General features: G+C 42.4%; 2 protein-coding genes across 48 annotated transcripts in view; both read left to right on the forward strand.

Moving 5' to 3' along the window:
- Nucleotides 1-14868, forward strand: part of LOC129703226 (mucin-2-like) — a 177536-nt gene that overhangs the window by 136232 nt on the left and 26436 nt on the right. The gene's annotated exons all lie outside the window — the stretch shown is intronic.
- Nucleotides 1-14868, forward strand: part of LOC129703227 (fibulin-1-like) — a 78220-nt gene that overhangs the window by 52621 nt on the left and 10731 nt on the right. Inside the window, exon 5 of the mRNA XM_055645507.1 lies at nt 11687-11815. Within this exon, the coding sequence (XP_055501482.1) occupies nt 11687-11815 (129 nt within the window). The remainder of the gene's footprint in view (nt 1-11686; nt 11816-14868) is intronic.

Genomic DNA, 14868 nt, shown 5'->3' on the forward strand with positions numbered 1-14868 from the left:
CAGTGAAGAAAGCGAATGGTATGTTAGTATTCATAGCAAAAGGATTTGAGTATAGGAGCAGGGAGGTTCTACTGCAGTTGTACAGGGCCTTGGTGAGACCACACATGGAGTATAGTGTTCAAGAAGGAACTGCAGATGCTGGAAAATCGAAGGTACACAAAAAAAGCTGGAGAAACTCAGCGGGTGCAGCAGCATCTATGGAGCGAAGGAAATAGACAATGTTTCGGGCCGAAACACCTCTTACCCTTCTTAAGAAGGGTTTCGGCCCGAAACATTGCCTATTTCCTTCGCTCCATAGATGCTGCTGCACCTGCTGAGTTTCTCCAGCTTTTTTTTGTGTAACCTCGTGATTAATAGTTTCTTTATTGTAGTAGTACAAAATAGTAAAATCACTCATAAAATCTTCTTCCTGCTTAAGTACATAGTCTTCCAGCATATACGTTTCAATCATACTCATGATCATGCGACGCAGAAGTCTCAGCTCCACCAGGACGCTCCGCAAGGTAAGGTCGCAACAAGACCCCTTCTGTTTAGTCTGCTGACACACGAATGTACTGCCAGACTCAATAACAACTTCATCAACAAGTTCGCTGATGACACAACAGTGGTGGGTCTCATCAGTGACAATGATGAATCGGCGTACAGGATGGAGGTGGAGCTGCTCACAGGGGGTGCAAATCCCACAACCTCATTCTTAACGTGGGAAAAACTAAGGAGATGGTGGTTGACTTCTGGAGGGCGGGAAAACAACACCATACACCTCTGCACATCGACGGAGCTGATGTGGAAAGGGTCAGCAGCATGAAGTTCCTAGGACTACATCTGTCTGATGACCTGACGTCCATGGCCAACACCACAGCTCTGGTCAAGAGAGCCCAGCAGCGACTTCACCCTCTCCGAAGACTACGTAAAGCAGGCCTCCCCACTACACACCTACGGACTTTTTATAGGGGGACTGTCGAGAGCACACTGACCTACGGCATCACTTCCTGGTTCGGGAGCTGCAAGGCGTACGAACGGCACCAACTAGACAGGATAGTGAAGACTGCAAGCAGGATTATTGGTGCTCCATTCCCCTTCCTGCTGGACATATACAGGAAGAGATGTATCAACAGAGCCATCTCCATCATCAAAGACCCTTACCACCCATCGCATGACATTTTCTCCATCCTCCCATCTGGGAAGAGGTACAGGAGCATTAGCTGCAAAACCAGCAGGATGCTCCTCAGCTTCTTCCCACAGGCTATAAGACTGTTAAATGGACTTTGCCCCCTGCCAAGTATCGCGCACAAACCCCCACACTGCAGCAGAGCCACTGTTGTGCCGCTGCCGGTCGGAACGGCTGTTGAATGTTTAGTAGAGTGTTAAATTTGTTCATGATACATGTATTTTTTATTTCTATTTATTTTTTCATGCACACTGAATGGACACTGGTTGAGCAACGTTTTTTTGTTTCCTCTGGGTATGCGAATACTCAGGAAATGACAATAAAGATATACAATACAATACAATACAATCATAATTGAAAACTATACCTTCCCCATGGTCTTCATCAAACTAAACTAAACTATCTGGGAGTCTGTGCCAGAATCCTAGCTACGAACACACCTCAGACTAAATGGCTCCTACATACCGTAGGTATGTTACAAAGCCTACCTGAAGCGTCGCTGAAAATCTGTCCCAGCCCGTGTGCGCGATTTTGGCGCCGTTTAGAGGGGGGCAGGTTTAAAACGCGATTTTTCACTAGGCTGTTCAAATCGAGGTTTTTCAGCCTAATTAATTATTAACGAAAAATCGCTGGAAGATTCTGTAGCTGGAGCTATTTTTAGTTTTAAGGGTTTTCTTTACTTGTAATAGTAGGTTAAAAATTAACCTCTAAACCCCCGACCGCCGACTACGGGTCGGATCTCATACAGGGGAAAACGGAAGGTAGGCTGTTTATTTTTACATTAAAAAGGGCTTCTTAAGATCCCTTTATACAAAGTTTAGTGTTGCGAGTAGCTAATTTGGACCCCATTATATCCCGCAGTATTTTTCTGGGCATTTGAGGGCACAAATCTAGCGCAATGTGAACATTATAAACCAGCGCATTCACAGGATCCCACTAGAAAGCTGATTTAAATGGACTTTAATTTACAGCAATTGAACACTAAATTCCTTCCATTTGGCCTATAAATTAATGTAAATGAGATTTAAAAATCATGTTTTATTGTGAATTATTTGTGAATATTATTTGGACACTTAGGCAATTTAAAAATGTTAATCATTTATTAAGAAATGGATAGATGTTTAGATCTAGTAATTGAAGTCTGAAATGAGCTACAATTGGGTAACTAACTAATTATATGCTTTAATTTCAGGTCACCCTTGTAAGATTATTTTATATTTGTTTCAGAATGCTTCAATCTATGATAACTGAAAATTTCATTCAGTTCTCTTAATTTTTAAGAAAGTTATGGGCTTTTGACTGTCCACGATCACAGCTTTTTTGTTATGTCCATAGAAAATCAATAGGGAAGAAGATGCTAATTTCCGAGTATGAAAATTGCCATAACGTTTTAAATACTTGAGATATGAAAGTAAATTAGGTGTCAAATTAAACTTCTTTTTATGCTTTATCTGATGGGATAAATTGCAGACTTGATTTTTAAAATCTAAAAATGTTGTAACATTGCTACATACCGCCCCCTAATTGTTCTGAGTATATAATGAGGCAATTACTAATTGAGATTAAAAAGGAGCTATAAAAGCTTAACATATATCAAAAAACAAAAATAACACGCATTATATATCAGCATTCTGACTTCTTTAGCGATTCTTCCCTCTTCTTATTCGCCTTCTAGAAGCAAGCATAACTTGATTATTGGTCTTATTAAAACATTATTCTTAGTCTGAAGTTGTACTGTATGTACCAAACGCTTAACATCAGGCATGATCTCCAGTATCTTTTCCATGAACCAAGAACCTCGTGGTACAGTAAAATCAACCACCAAAATAATATCACCTGGAACAAAGTGTCTTCTAATCCTCGACCATTGGTGTCCTTCTTGGATTAGAGGCAAATATTCTTGTGTTCACCTTTTCCAAAAAATATCTGCCACATATTGTACTTGTTTCCACATTCGTTGAATATATAAATCTTCTTTCACGAAGAGCCCAGGTGGTAGCATTAGATTAGTCTTCATTAGAACTCTTAGTAATGGGTCGATCATTTAAAATTGCTTCAGCTTCACAGAATAAAGTTTGCATTCCTTCATCGTCCAGAACTTGTTGTTTAAGAACAGAGCGTAGCACATTTCTAACCATGTGTATCAACCGTTGCCAAACCCCACCATGATGAGAACCCACTGAAGGATTAAAATTCCATCTTATCCCTTGTTGAAGCTTATCATTCTGGCTCTTTTGATTTAAGCCTTGAAGTGCTTCTTTTAATTCGCTTTCCGCTCCAACAAAATTCGTACCATTATCCGATCTTAATGATAGAACTTGATATCTTTGACAAACAAATCTCTGTAATGCAAGAATACAGGAGTCCTTATCGAGTGTAGGTGCAACTTCAAGATGTACTGCCCTGATCGCCATGCAAGTGAAGATTACACCATAACTATTTACAAGGCTTCGTCCTCTCTTAACCTCAATAGGACCAAAATAATCTACCCCCACACCTGCAAATGGAGGCTTATCAGGTAGAATCCTCTCCAGAGGTAAGTCTTCTATTTTCTGTTCACCAACTCTTCCACGCTGTCACCTACACACAGTACAGTTTTTTTATTACCTTTCTTGCAGCAGAGTTGGCTTTGATAATCCAATATTTCTTACGAAGTTGGGACAGCATCTAATTTCTTCCTCCATGTCCGATCAGTTCATGGACATGTCGTAACAATAATGTTGATATGTGAAATTCCTTCAAGAGAATAATAGGATGCTTGGCCTCTTCATGCATTGCTAGTCAATTCAGACGACCTCCAACTCTCAGAAGTCCTTCTTCCAATACTGAATCAAGTTTGTACAACTGACTGTCTCTTTTGACACCCTGTACTCCAGCTTCTAACTTTAATATTTCTTCTTTGTATTTCTGTCTTTGACAGAAATAATCACATTTTCCACTTTGAGAAGATCATCAGGATGTAAGCCCAGTACGTGGTATGAAGTCTTAAAAACTTGCATCTTCCTTTCAATCTTTTTCTTCAGTATATCAGGTTCTTCTTCAAAGATACCTTCAGCAATCTCTTTCCTTTTTCGAGCAAACAGCAATAACTGTTTTAGCTCTAAGGACTTTAGCGACCACAGTCACCAGCTTCGTCAATGATGCATAGTGGGTAATTAAGTCATTTGTTGTGTTTGATGAATCTTTAGCAATAACGTTTATTGTGATGTTTTGTATAATTTCCAGATCATTGGCAGAGATTTCAAATCCCAGCTCAAGCTTTGGCCATTCTCTGTCTGGCTTACAGATAAACCCTGGTCCATCAGTCCATCTCTTATTGCTTCAGAAGCGGTCTGCTGTTAGTCCTCTAGAAGCTTCATCCACAGGATTTTCCTTTGTGTTAGCATATTACCATTGTGATACATTAGTAGCACCCTTACAAAAGAGATTCTGTTTGCTACAAATGTTAGGAAATGTTTGTTTTCATTGGTGAAGTATTTGAGCACTGTAGTACTATCAGTCCAGAAAATAGATTTCTCCAGCTGAAGCTGGAGTTCTTTTTGCAGCATTTTGTCAACTTTAACCGCCAAGACTGCGGCAGTAAGTTCCATTCTCGGAATTGTAATTTGCGTCAATGGTGCCACTCTGGCCTTTCCCATTAAGAATGCAACATTACTTTGTTGTCATCATTTTCCAGTCTTAGATATGAAATAGTACCGTAACCACTTTCACTAGCATCTGAAAAGTGATGTAGCTGTGCATATGTGATTTAACCAAAGTTTGTAGGCTTCATACACCGATTCACTCTGAACTCCGAGATATGGTCAAGATCTGTTAACCATTCTGCCCATCTATGAGAGGAAGTTTGTGTTATACACTCATCCCATCCAAGTTTATTTGTAAGGGCCTGTCCCGCTTACGTGTCCTTGGCACGCAAATTACGCGACCTCGTGGTCGCGTTGAGGCACTTGGGCACCGTATGGCCGCACGGGGCCGGTCCCAGTTAGAAGCACGTCGCCAACGGCCTGTCGCGGAACTGACGGCCAAAGTGGAACAGGCCCAAGACCCTGGCACGACGCAACATCTCACCTTCAACAGCAGCAGAAGCAGGCAAACGATGGCCAAGCTCGGCCTGGGGCTCACGGCCATTGCAGTCCAGATCCGCCCCCACTTCTGCTCCCAGAGCGGGGCCAAGAAAATTGAAGATTGACACAAAATGCAGGAGTAACTCAGCAGGATCGGCAGCATCTCTGGAGAGAAGCAATGGGTGACGTTTCAGGTCAAGACCCTTCTTTTCAGACTGAAGACGAGTCTCGACACTAAACATCACCCATTGCTTCTCTCCAGAGATGCTGCTGGTCCCGCTGAGTTACTCCAGCTTTGTGTCCATCTTCAAACGATGTCACGCACTCCAGACAGCTGTGCGTACGCATGGAATCGCGCCCGACCTTTGCAGGACCATCGAGGCTCAACGCGACCACGAGGTCATGTAATTTGCGCGCCAAGGACACGTAAGTGGAACAGGCCCTTTAGAGCTCCTACAGAATTAACCTGACTGGCAGTGTAAATGGTGCAAGAAATCCCAAAGGGTCGTAAACGGAACCAATCACAGAAAGGATGCTCCGTCCTGTACATGGTCGTGCTTGAATCAATATTCTGAACTTTTTGAACACATCTGACTCGACACACCAGTGCTCTTTCCATTGGCAGGTCATCTTTGTTCAAATCCAATTCTATGGTCTCTTTAGCTCTGTTATCTGATGGAATGGTTGCCAATACAGCACAGCTGTTGCTGATCCACTTGGATGGCATGAATGCTCCCTTATCGAAGAGGGAAGTCAGATGTTTTGCCATTTGAATTGCTTCCTGCTCCATAAACATGGATTTTAAACAATCATTTACATAGAAATTATTCTTCACAGTGTTTGTCACTTCTTCCGTAAAGTGATCTTTATTGTCCTCTGCGGTCTTCCTTAATGTAAAATGTGCACAACTTGGTGATGAGACTGCTCCAAAGAGATGCACCTTCATCCGGTACTCAACAAGATCTTGTTGTGCATCACCATCAGGCCACCATAGGAATTGCAAGTAGTCAATATGCTTTTCTGATAATTTGATGAAACATTGCTACAATATCAGCCATCAAAGCAACCGGTTCTTGTCTGAATTTAACAGGATGAACCTGGTTACATTTATCGCAAGTTATTCGACTCTTACAGCCTTTAACCATGTGTCGTTTCTTCAAACATCCAAAAGAGATTCCCTTCTGCTTTAAAAATCCATCTTTTCTTTATATTCCTTCTTCATGAATTTTAGACACCACTTTATGGGGTGACGAGCTCTATCACCACAAACGAAACCCTTGCGGCTTAATAGTAGATGCATCTGCTTTATTTTCCACAGGTAGTACAGCGGTCGCAAAACTACTTCCCTGGTCTTCCTTTTGTTTTAGTAAAGGTAGAACCTTTGACGGTTGCTGATTTTGGATCTTGAATATTCCCATGGCGTAGATTTGACATAAATCTTTCTTCCCTTTTTATGAAATTCACCAGTTCAGGAAACATGGCTTCTCGATTGTCATCTTCCTGTATTTGGCCTGTCTGATCTCTCCACTTTTCTCTAAGTCTGAAGCGCAGTTTAAGAATAATAACCTGCACATTACCAACAACATGCAATTCATCCATGTGGTTGAGTTTGCTCATCGAGTTACAACACCCTCTAAGAAACATCGCAAACTTGTGCAATGCCTCCACATCTTCCGCCTTGATAACTGACCAGGCAAAGGCCTTCTTCATGTATGCATTAGCAATCTTCTGTTCATTACTAAAATATTCTTTGAGCAACTCTCTAGCCCCCTGATAGCCCTCACCTGCGGGCAGATGTAGATAACTAGTAACAAGCTGTCATGCATGTCCGCCTGTGTATTGTTCAAGGAAGTTTAAAAGATATCTTGGATTAGTAGTTTTCATTTCCACATTTTCTTGGAACGGTTTTATGAAAGTTTCATAATGTAAAGGATCACCGTCATATGTAGGAATTTCCTTTGGAGGTAAGGTGGAAAGGATATTTTATTGATCGATGAGCTCGCTGATTTTCGATTGATTCTTCATTAATTCATAGAATTCACTTCAAGATCCCTGGTTGGGCACAGATGGATAATAAACAGGCATGTGCGAGGAGTGTGTATCTGTATAAGCTATGTCACAAACCCCATGACTGGTTATTTGTCCCTGGCTGGGAACAAATTAATGATAATCAGGAATCTGCCGATGTTGGCTTACTTGAGCCTGCATATCAGGCCCTCGAAGGGGATGCTGAAGTGAAACATAGAAACATAGAAACATAGAAATTAGGTGCAGGAGTATGGCATAATTCGAGCCTGCACCGCCATTCAATATGATCATGGCTGATCATTCAACTCAGTATCCCGTACCTGCCTTCTCTCCATACCCCCTGATCTCCTTAGCCAGAAGGGCCACATCTAACTCCCTCTTAAATATAGCCAATGAACTGGCCTCAACTACCCTCTGTGGCAGAGAGTTCCAGAGATTCACCACTCTCTGTGTGAAAAAAGTTCTTCTCATCTCGGTTTTAAAGGATTTCCCCCTTATCCTTAAGCTGTGACCCCTTGTCCTGGACTTCCCCAACATCGGGAACGATCTTCCTGCATCTAGCCTGTCCAACCCCTTAAGAATTTTGTAAGTTTCTATAAGATCCCCTCTCAATCTCCTAAATTCTAGAGAGTATAAACCAAGTCTATCCAGTCTTTCTTCATAAGACAGTCCTGACATCCCAGGAATCAGTCTGGTGAACCTTCTCTCTGCACTCCCTCTATGGCAATAATGTCCTTCCTCAGATTTGGAGACCAAAACTGTACGCAATACTCCAGGTGTGGTCTCACCAAGACCCTGTACAACTGCAGTAGAACCTCCCTGCTCCTATACTCAAATCCTTTTGCAATGAAAGCTAACATACCATTCGCTTTCTTTACTGCCTGCTGCACCTGCATGCCTACCTTCAATGACTGGTGTACCATGACACCCAGGTCTCGCTGCATCTCCCCCTTTCCCAATCTGCCACCATTTAGATAATATATTAGTTTTGTCACGAGCCCTGACTGACAGCCCATAAATTATTTGTGGGTTTGGTCTAGTACCTTGTTGCTGAAATAAAGTTTTGTTAGGCGCCCACCCACTGGCTACTAGCTGTGGGTCATGAAGCCAGAGCGACTCTGGTCGTGGGTATGATTTAGATGTTGCTTCCTTTCCTGTTAAGGAATCTTAACTTTCAAGTTCTTCCTGAGGCAGCTGTGAATCCAGCAGTGATTTTTATTTTTCTCCAATCTCTCTGCCGAGGCTAAATAGTCGTTCCAGATTAGACTCTACTATCTTCAGGTTCTCATCTGATTCCATTAGTTTCTTCTGGAATTCAATTAACTGGACCATCTGCTTCCATAATTTGTTTCCCTCCTTCTTGCATTTCTCCTGAAATGCAACTTGGGCCTTTTCAGTACGCTTGGTAACTCGCTTGCCGGCTCTTGCCAATTCTGGTTCCACAGCTCTTCCTTGTGGCTCTTCTTTGCCTGGCTTACCTGTCGAAGATTCCATGGCCGCATATCCTTGGCTGGCCGCCATGTGGTTTATTCCCTTTTAGAGCTGGCAATTAGCACATGGTACACTGTTCCAAATTAATCCAATTATTTTGATGGTCTTCCCCAAAACAAACTGGCAGTTACTCGAAAACAACTAATTATTTTCCAAGTGCAAAGCTAGCTTATCTTGAAAGGAATTCAAACAATTCCTCTCAGTTTCAATTAAAACACTGTCTTCAAAGGTCACGGCTGGCTTGTTTAGAACTTCTTTATCTCCAGCTATTGAAAACATACTTTGACTGCATTTTTCAGGCTAGCTACTTTGTCAGAGACCTTTGCAGGACTTTTTATGGTTTAAAAAAAAAATATATATATATATATAAGCTTCAGATATTTCTCTGCTATATCAATCGGTGATTCTTACACACGGCCCCCGCTCGGTCAATGAAGTCTTCTTTCTTCCGATGACCCAAGCTCCAACCATGTCTTTTAACTGGCACTCAAAGCCGACAAAAGATGAATATTCCAGAAACAGTCTCTTGATTAAAAGTTTCTTTATTGTATTAGTACCAAACAGTAAAATCACTCATAAATACTTCTTCTTGTATAAGTCTTCCAGCATATATACATTTCAATCATACTCGTGATCATGATCGAAAACTACATCTTCCTCATGGACTTCATCGAACTAAACTAAACTATCTGAGAGTCTGCGCCAGAATCCTAGCCACGAACACGCCGCAGACTACGTATAAATCCCACCCACAAAATTATAGGCAGATAAAAATTAAAGGTAACCAGAAATGATTACAATAAACTTTCTAAGCTAAATGGCTCCTACACTGTCTGATGGCATTTTTTAATGAATTGGTGATGTCATTTCTGATTGGAGTTTATTTTGGTTACTTTGATGGCGACTTATGTTTGCCTTCAATAATTAATCACTTATCACAACCATGTGATGGAATAGGACTATTTTGTTTTTGAAATTGGATAAAATATTTGCTACATCATTATTTAATTTATTGATCAGGCATTTGTTCATTTTTCAATTGTTTTTGTAAAATAACTTGCTAATGGCCAGTACTCTTATTAATTTATCAATTGATTCTATTTCCATTCCATCTTTTCTCTAAAATGCCAGACCTTCCCCTAGATCGGCTTTGAAAACTGTAGACTGCCCAATCTATGAACCAAAATGCCACCTGGTCTCTATTTCCACAGAAGCCACGACTGTTTGAGCAGTTTTGATTTTATTTGAGAGTGGATCGATTGTATTGTTTTCTTTGGATATTGATCAATGTGTGATTATCAGGTCAAACTGTGCACACATTTACTTCCTTACATTTGTTAATCTCCATTGCATGGTGTTTTTTGTAAATATTGAAGGAGAACTTGGATCACCTTGTTCCAAATGTGACCAAGTAGATTTTATGATTATGTTGCACTGTTATTCCTCCCAGGCAAGTCATCGACTCATTCTAGATCATGCACTGCACCAAAGCTCCCAACCCCAGCAACCTGTAATCCTGTGTCCTATTTCAGCCCCACCTCTGTGCAAGCAGAAAGTCCCCAATTCATCTCCAGCTTAACAATTTTAAATAACGGCCTCATATCAAACCCTGAGCACTGAACACTATGAAATCTGTCTACATGTTATCTCCTTACTGCTTGTCTTCCAATACGATAGCCTCTAGTTCCCTGCCCTTCACACTATACGGTCTCTAGATTCTCCGTCATACCATCAGCTTATCTTAGATTCCACTTCTTTAACAAACAGTCCGTTGGTTAACACCCCCTACCAGATACTCTCCACTGTTTAGATTTCTGGATTCCCTCTCCTGCCCCATCTCTTCCATTCCAAATAGCCTCTTCTCTTTGACCTCTGCTTCTTGCTCTTTGCCATATCATAGGACTAACTGGCCAAGTGGCTGTTGGATATTCTGAAACCAGCCTACTGCAATGGAGTACCGGAGGCACATTTTGATAAGGAAAATATGTAACACCATTGTGGTCGGATCAACTTATGGTGGCTAAAGTTTTAGGACGGGAATCGTAGGTGGTGTCTGTTTTATACATCAATGAGTGTGCAAATAGAATAACCTGGATAATATTCCAACTGTTGGTTCCATTTGACCTGCGTAATCTACAGGTTAATTCAGCAATGTTTATCTGCTGTAATGATTAAACGGAGATTCAGGATCATTTTCTGTGAGTTATCATAATGTCATAAGGTCATAAGTGATAGGAGCAAAATTAGGCCATTCGGCACGCAAAATTTACTCCGCGATTCCATCATGGCAGATCTCTCAGCGCCTCCGAACCCCATTCCCCTGCTTTCTCCCCATAACACCTGATACCCGTACTAATCAAGGATCTATCTATCTCCGTCTTAAAAATATCCAGGTAGGTTTAATTTCATTTCAGAGTTCATTTAAGAATAAGTGGTAAGCCATTTAGAACAGAGATGAGGAAACACTTTTTCACACAGAGAGTTGTGAGTCTGTGGAATTCTCTACCTCAGAGGACAGTGTAGGCCGATTCTCTGGATACTTTCAAGAAAGAGCTAGATATGGCTCTTAAAGATCGCGAGGTCAAGGGATATGTGGAGAAGGCAGGAACGGGGTAATGATAGTGGATGATCAGCCATGATCACATTGAATGGCGGTGTTGGCTCGAAGGGCCGAATGGCCTAATCCTGCACCTATTGTCTATTGTCTGTTGTCTACTAAAAGCTGTGATGATAAATCATTGTTGGGGAGAAATATCAAACATATGTTTCAATTTCTAGTGGAAATTAGTATTTTCAAGGAAAATATCACAGAATTTAACTCACGGGGATGAGCAATTCAACACAAAAAATAGCATGATAATATATTAAACACGTGATGGTATTTGGCACTGTTCAGCTTTGTGTCCTAAATGAAATAATGGGCATTTTCTTTCAGACATCAATGAATGTGCAACCAACCTCTTCAAATGCCAACAAATCTGCACCAATACAATCGGAAGCTTCAGGTGCAGTTGTGGTCCAGGCTTCATCATGATCAACAAGTTCACACCTCAGCTTTGTGAAGGTAGGAAGCTGTGAAACGTGCAGAATATCTGATAGCATTCTCTAATGGATTTGCTGATGTAATTTCTGATTGGAGAGTTTATTTTGGTTGTTTTGAAGACAACTTATGTTTGCCTTCAATAATGAATCACTTACCACAACCTTACCACGGTTATTTAATGATCAAGCATTAGTTCTTTTTTTCTAGTGTATTTGTATTTTGCTAACTGCCAGTACTCTTGCCTCCTTATCACCTGATCCTGTTTCCATTCCTTCTTTTCTCTAATTCACCACTCCTTCCCCCGGCTGGTTTGAAAACTGTAAACCCCCCCACTCTACCCTCATCCTGAGAAAGGATCATTGAACCAAAATGCCAACTGGTCTCTATTTTCACAGAAGCCACTTGACTGGTTGAGATCTTCCAGCAGTTTTGTCTTTGTTTGAGTCTGGATTGATTGATAGTGGGGTGATTGTATTGTTTTCTCTACATATTGATCGATGTGTGACTAACATGTCAAACTGTGCACATATCTACTTTATTACATTTGTTAATCTCCAATGCATGATGGGTTTTTTTAAATGTTGCAGGGAAACTTGGATCACTTTGTTCCAAATGTGACCAAGTAGATTTTATGATGACATTGCACTGTTATTCCTCCCAGGCAAGTCTTCTACTCATTTGGGATCTTGCACTGCACCAAAGCTCCCAACCCCAGCAACCTGTTACCCTGTGACCTATTTCAGCCCCACCTCTGTGCAATCAGAAAAGCCCCAATTCATCTCCAGCTTCCACCATTTTAAATGTTAGCCTCATATCAAACCCTGCACACTGAACACTATGCAATTTGTCTCCATGTTTCTTCCTTACTGCTTGTCTTCCAATCTGATAGCCTCTAGTTCCCTGCCCTTCACACTATACAGCTTGATGGTGTCTAGATCCTCTGTCAAACAATTGGCTAGTTATGATTCAATTTCTTTCTCCACTGTGTAGATTTCTGGATCCCCTCTCCTGACTCTTCTCTTCCATTCAAAATAGCCTCTTCTCCCTGACCTCTGCTTCCTGCTCCCTGCCATATCATAGGTCCAACTGGACACGTGGCTGTTGGATATCCTTAAAACAGCCTCCCGCATTGGAATACCGGAGGCACATTTTGATAAGGAAAATATGTAACACCATTGCGGTTGGATCTACTTATGGTGGCTAAAGTGTTATGACTGGAATAGTAGGTGGTGTCTGTTTAATACATCAATGAGAGTGCAAATAGTACAACCTGGCTAATATTCCACCTGATGATTCCATTTGACCTACGTAATCTACAGGTTAATTCAGCAATGTTTATCTGCCGTAATGATTGAACAGCGATTCAGGATCATTTTCTGTGAGTTGTCATAAGGTCATAAGTGATAGGAGGAAAATTAGGCCATTCGGCACGTCAAGTCTACTCCGCCATTCAATCATGGCTGATCTCTCAGCCCCTGCTAACCCCATTCTCCTGCCTTCTCCCCATAACACTTGATACCAATTCTAATCAAGGATCTATCTATCTGCGCCTTAAAAATATCCAGGTAGGTTTAATTTCATTTCAGACTTAATTTAAGATTAAGGGTTAAGCCATTTAGAATGGAGATGAGAAAACACGTTTTTCACACAGTTGGGAGCCTGTGGAATTCTCTGCCTTATTCTCTGGATACTTTCAAGAGAGAGCTAGATCGGGCTCTTGAAGATAGTATGGTTGAAGCAGAGTGTAAACAGGAGCCAGAGACAGTGTGTGATTTAAACACATCTTTAATGAGCACTTGAAACTTAGCAGCATTGAGGACGACAGGTTGTCAGTGCATCCTGGCTGCTCGAACTGCAGTGTTGGAAACGAGTGTTAGTATAAGTGTTATAGTGGGGTGGAGTTAGTGATGCTGACTTTTGTGTGATTGGTTCACATGCATCATCAATCTACATCCTTCCCCATTGAGATTAAGTGTGGAAAGGGCACCCATGCCATGGAGTTAAACATACTCCCCATATCTGTCTGGTGGTCCACTAACACGGCCCGAGCGCGTGCGGACCCAACCCTCCCCTCCCTCTCCTGAAAGATGAGACGGAGATGCAGGAGGCGAGAATGGCGCGGGAGAGGTTTGTGGGAACCGAAAGGGGAAACATGCGGTAGGTGGGGCCCCGTGGTTAGTGGAGACCGAGGGACGAGGAGGGGTGTAAGGCATGCGGGGACGGGTAGGAGACATCGCAGAAGGCAACTGGAACTGGAGCGGCGGAGCATAGGGACCAGCAGGCGGTGGGCGGGGCTCCCTCACCGGCTCGGCAGCAGAGGCTCGAGTGGTCTGCTGGAGCTGTTGTATGACCATTTCTGGATGTCATGCTTCTCTTGGAGACATTTCTGGATAGTGACAGACTTCAACACCCGAGGAACCAACTGCTTGCTATTGTGCGGTGGTGACCGGAGACCTCGTCAATTTCGACATTAGGCGCTGTGACGGCGATCCCAGGGTACCGTCCCAGGCAATGTTTCTGAGATTCAGGAGATCGAGATAGACGTCCGACTTTGAAATGCGCGCTCCCTCCAGCAAGTGCTTGGCACTTCTGACAGCGCGTTCAGTGAATTCATTACTCTGTGGATACTCGGGACTGCTCGTGACGTGCTGGAAGTTCCATCAGTCTGTGAAAAGCTTGAACATGTGGCTGGTGAACTGCCGACCGTTGTCTGTTCTCAGGCAGACAGGAATGCCATAGGCGGAGAAGTGTCTTTTCAGCTTGATGACCATCTCAGACGTGAGGGAGGTCAGTTCATCGTTCAAACCAGTTAGAGAAGGAATCGACCAGAATGAGGTAGTGTTTTCCGCACCATTCGAAAATGTCTGCCGCCAGTGACGTCCAGGGCAGTGCTGGTGGCGGTTGTTGCAGAAGGGGCTGCCGCTGCTGATGAGACACAAGGTTGTTGCAAGTGGGGCAGGATGCTATGCGGTCCCGGATGTACTTGGCCATCCCTGGCCAGTCGAACAGACCATGAGCACGTGCCAGTGTGGAGTCGGCTCCTGGGTGACCGCTGTGTGCTTCTTTGAAGTATT

The sequence above is a fragment of the Leucoraja erinacea genome, chromosome 14, assembly GCF_028641065.1.
Source record: "Leucoraja erinacea ecotype New England chromosome 14, Leri_hhj_1, whole genome shotgun sequence".
NCBI lineage: Eukaryota > Metazoa > Chordata > Chondrichthyes > Rajiformes > Rajidae > Leucoraja > Leucoraja erinaceus.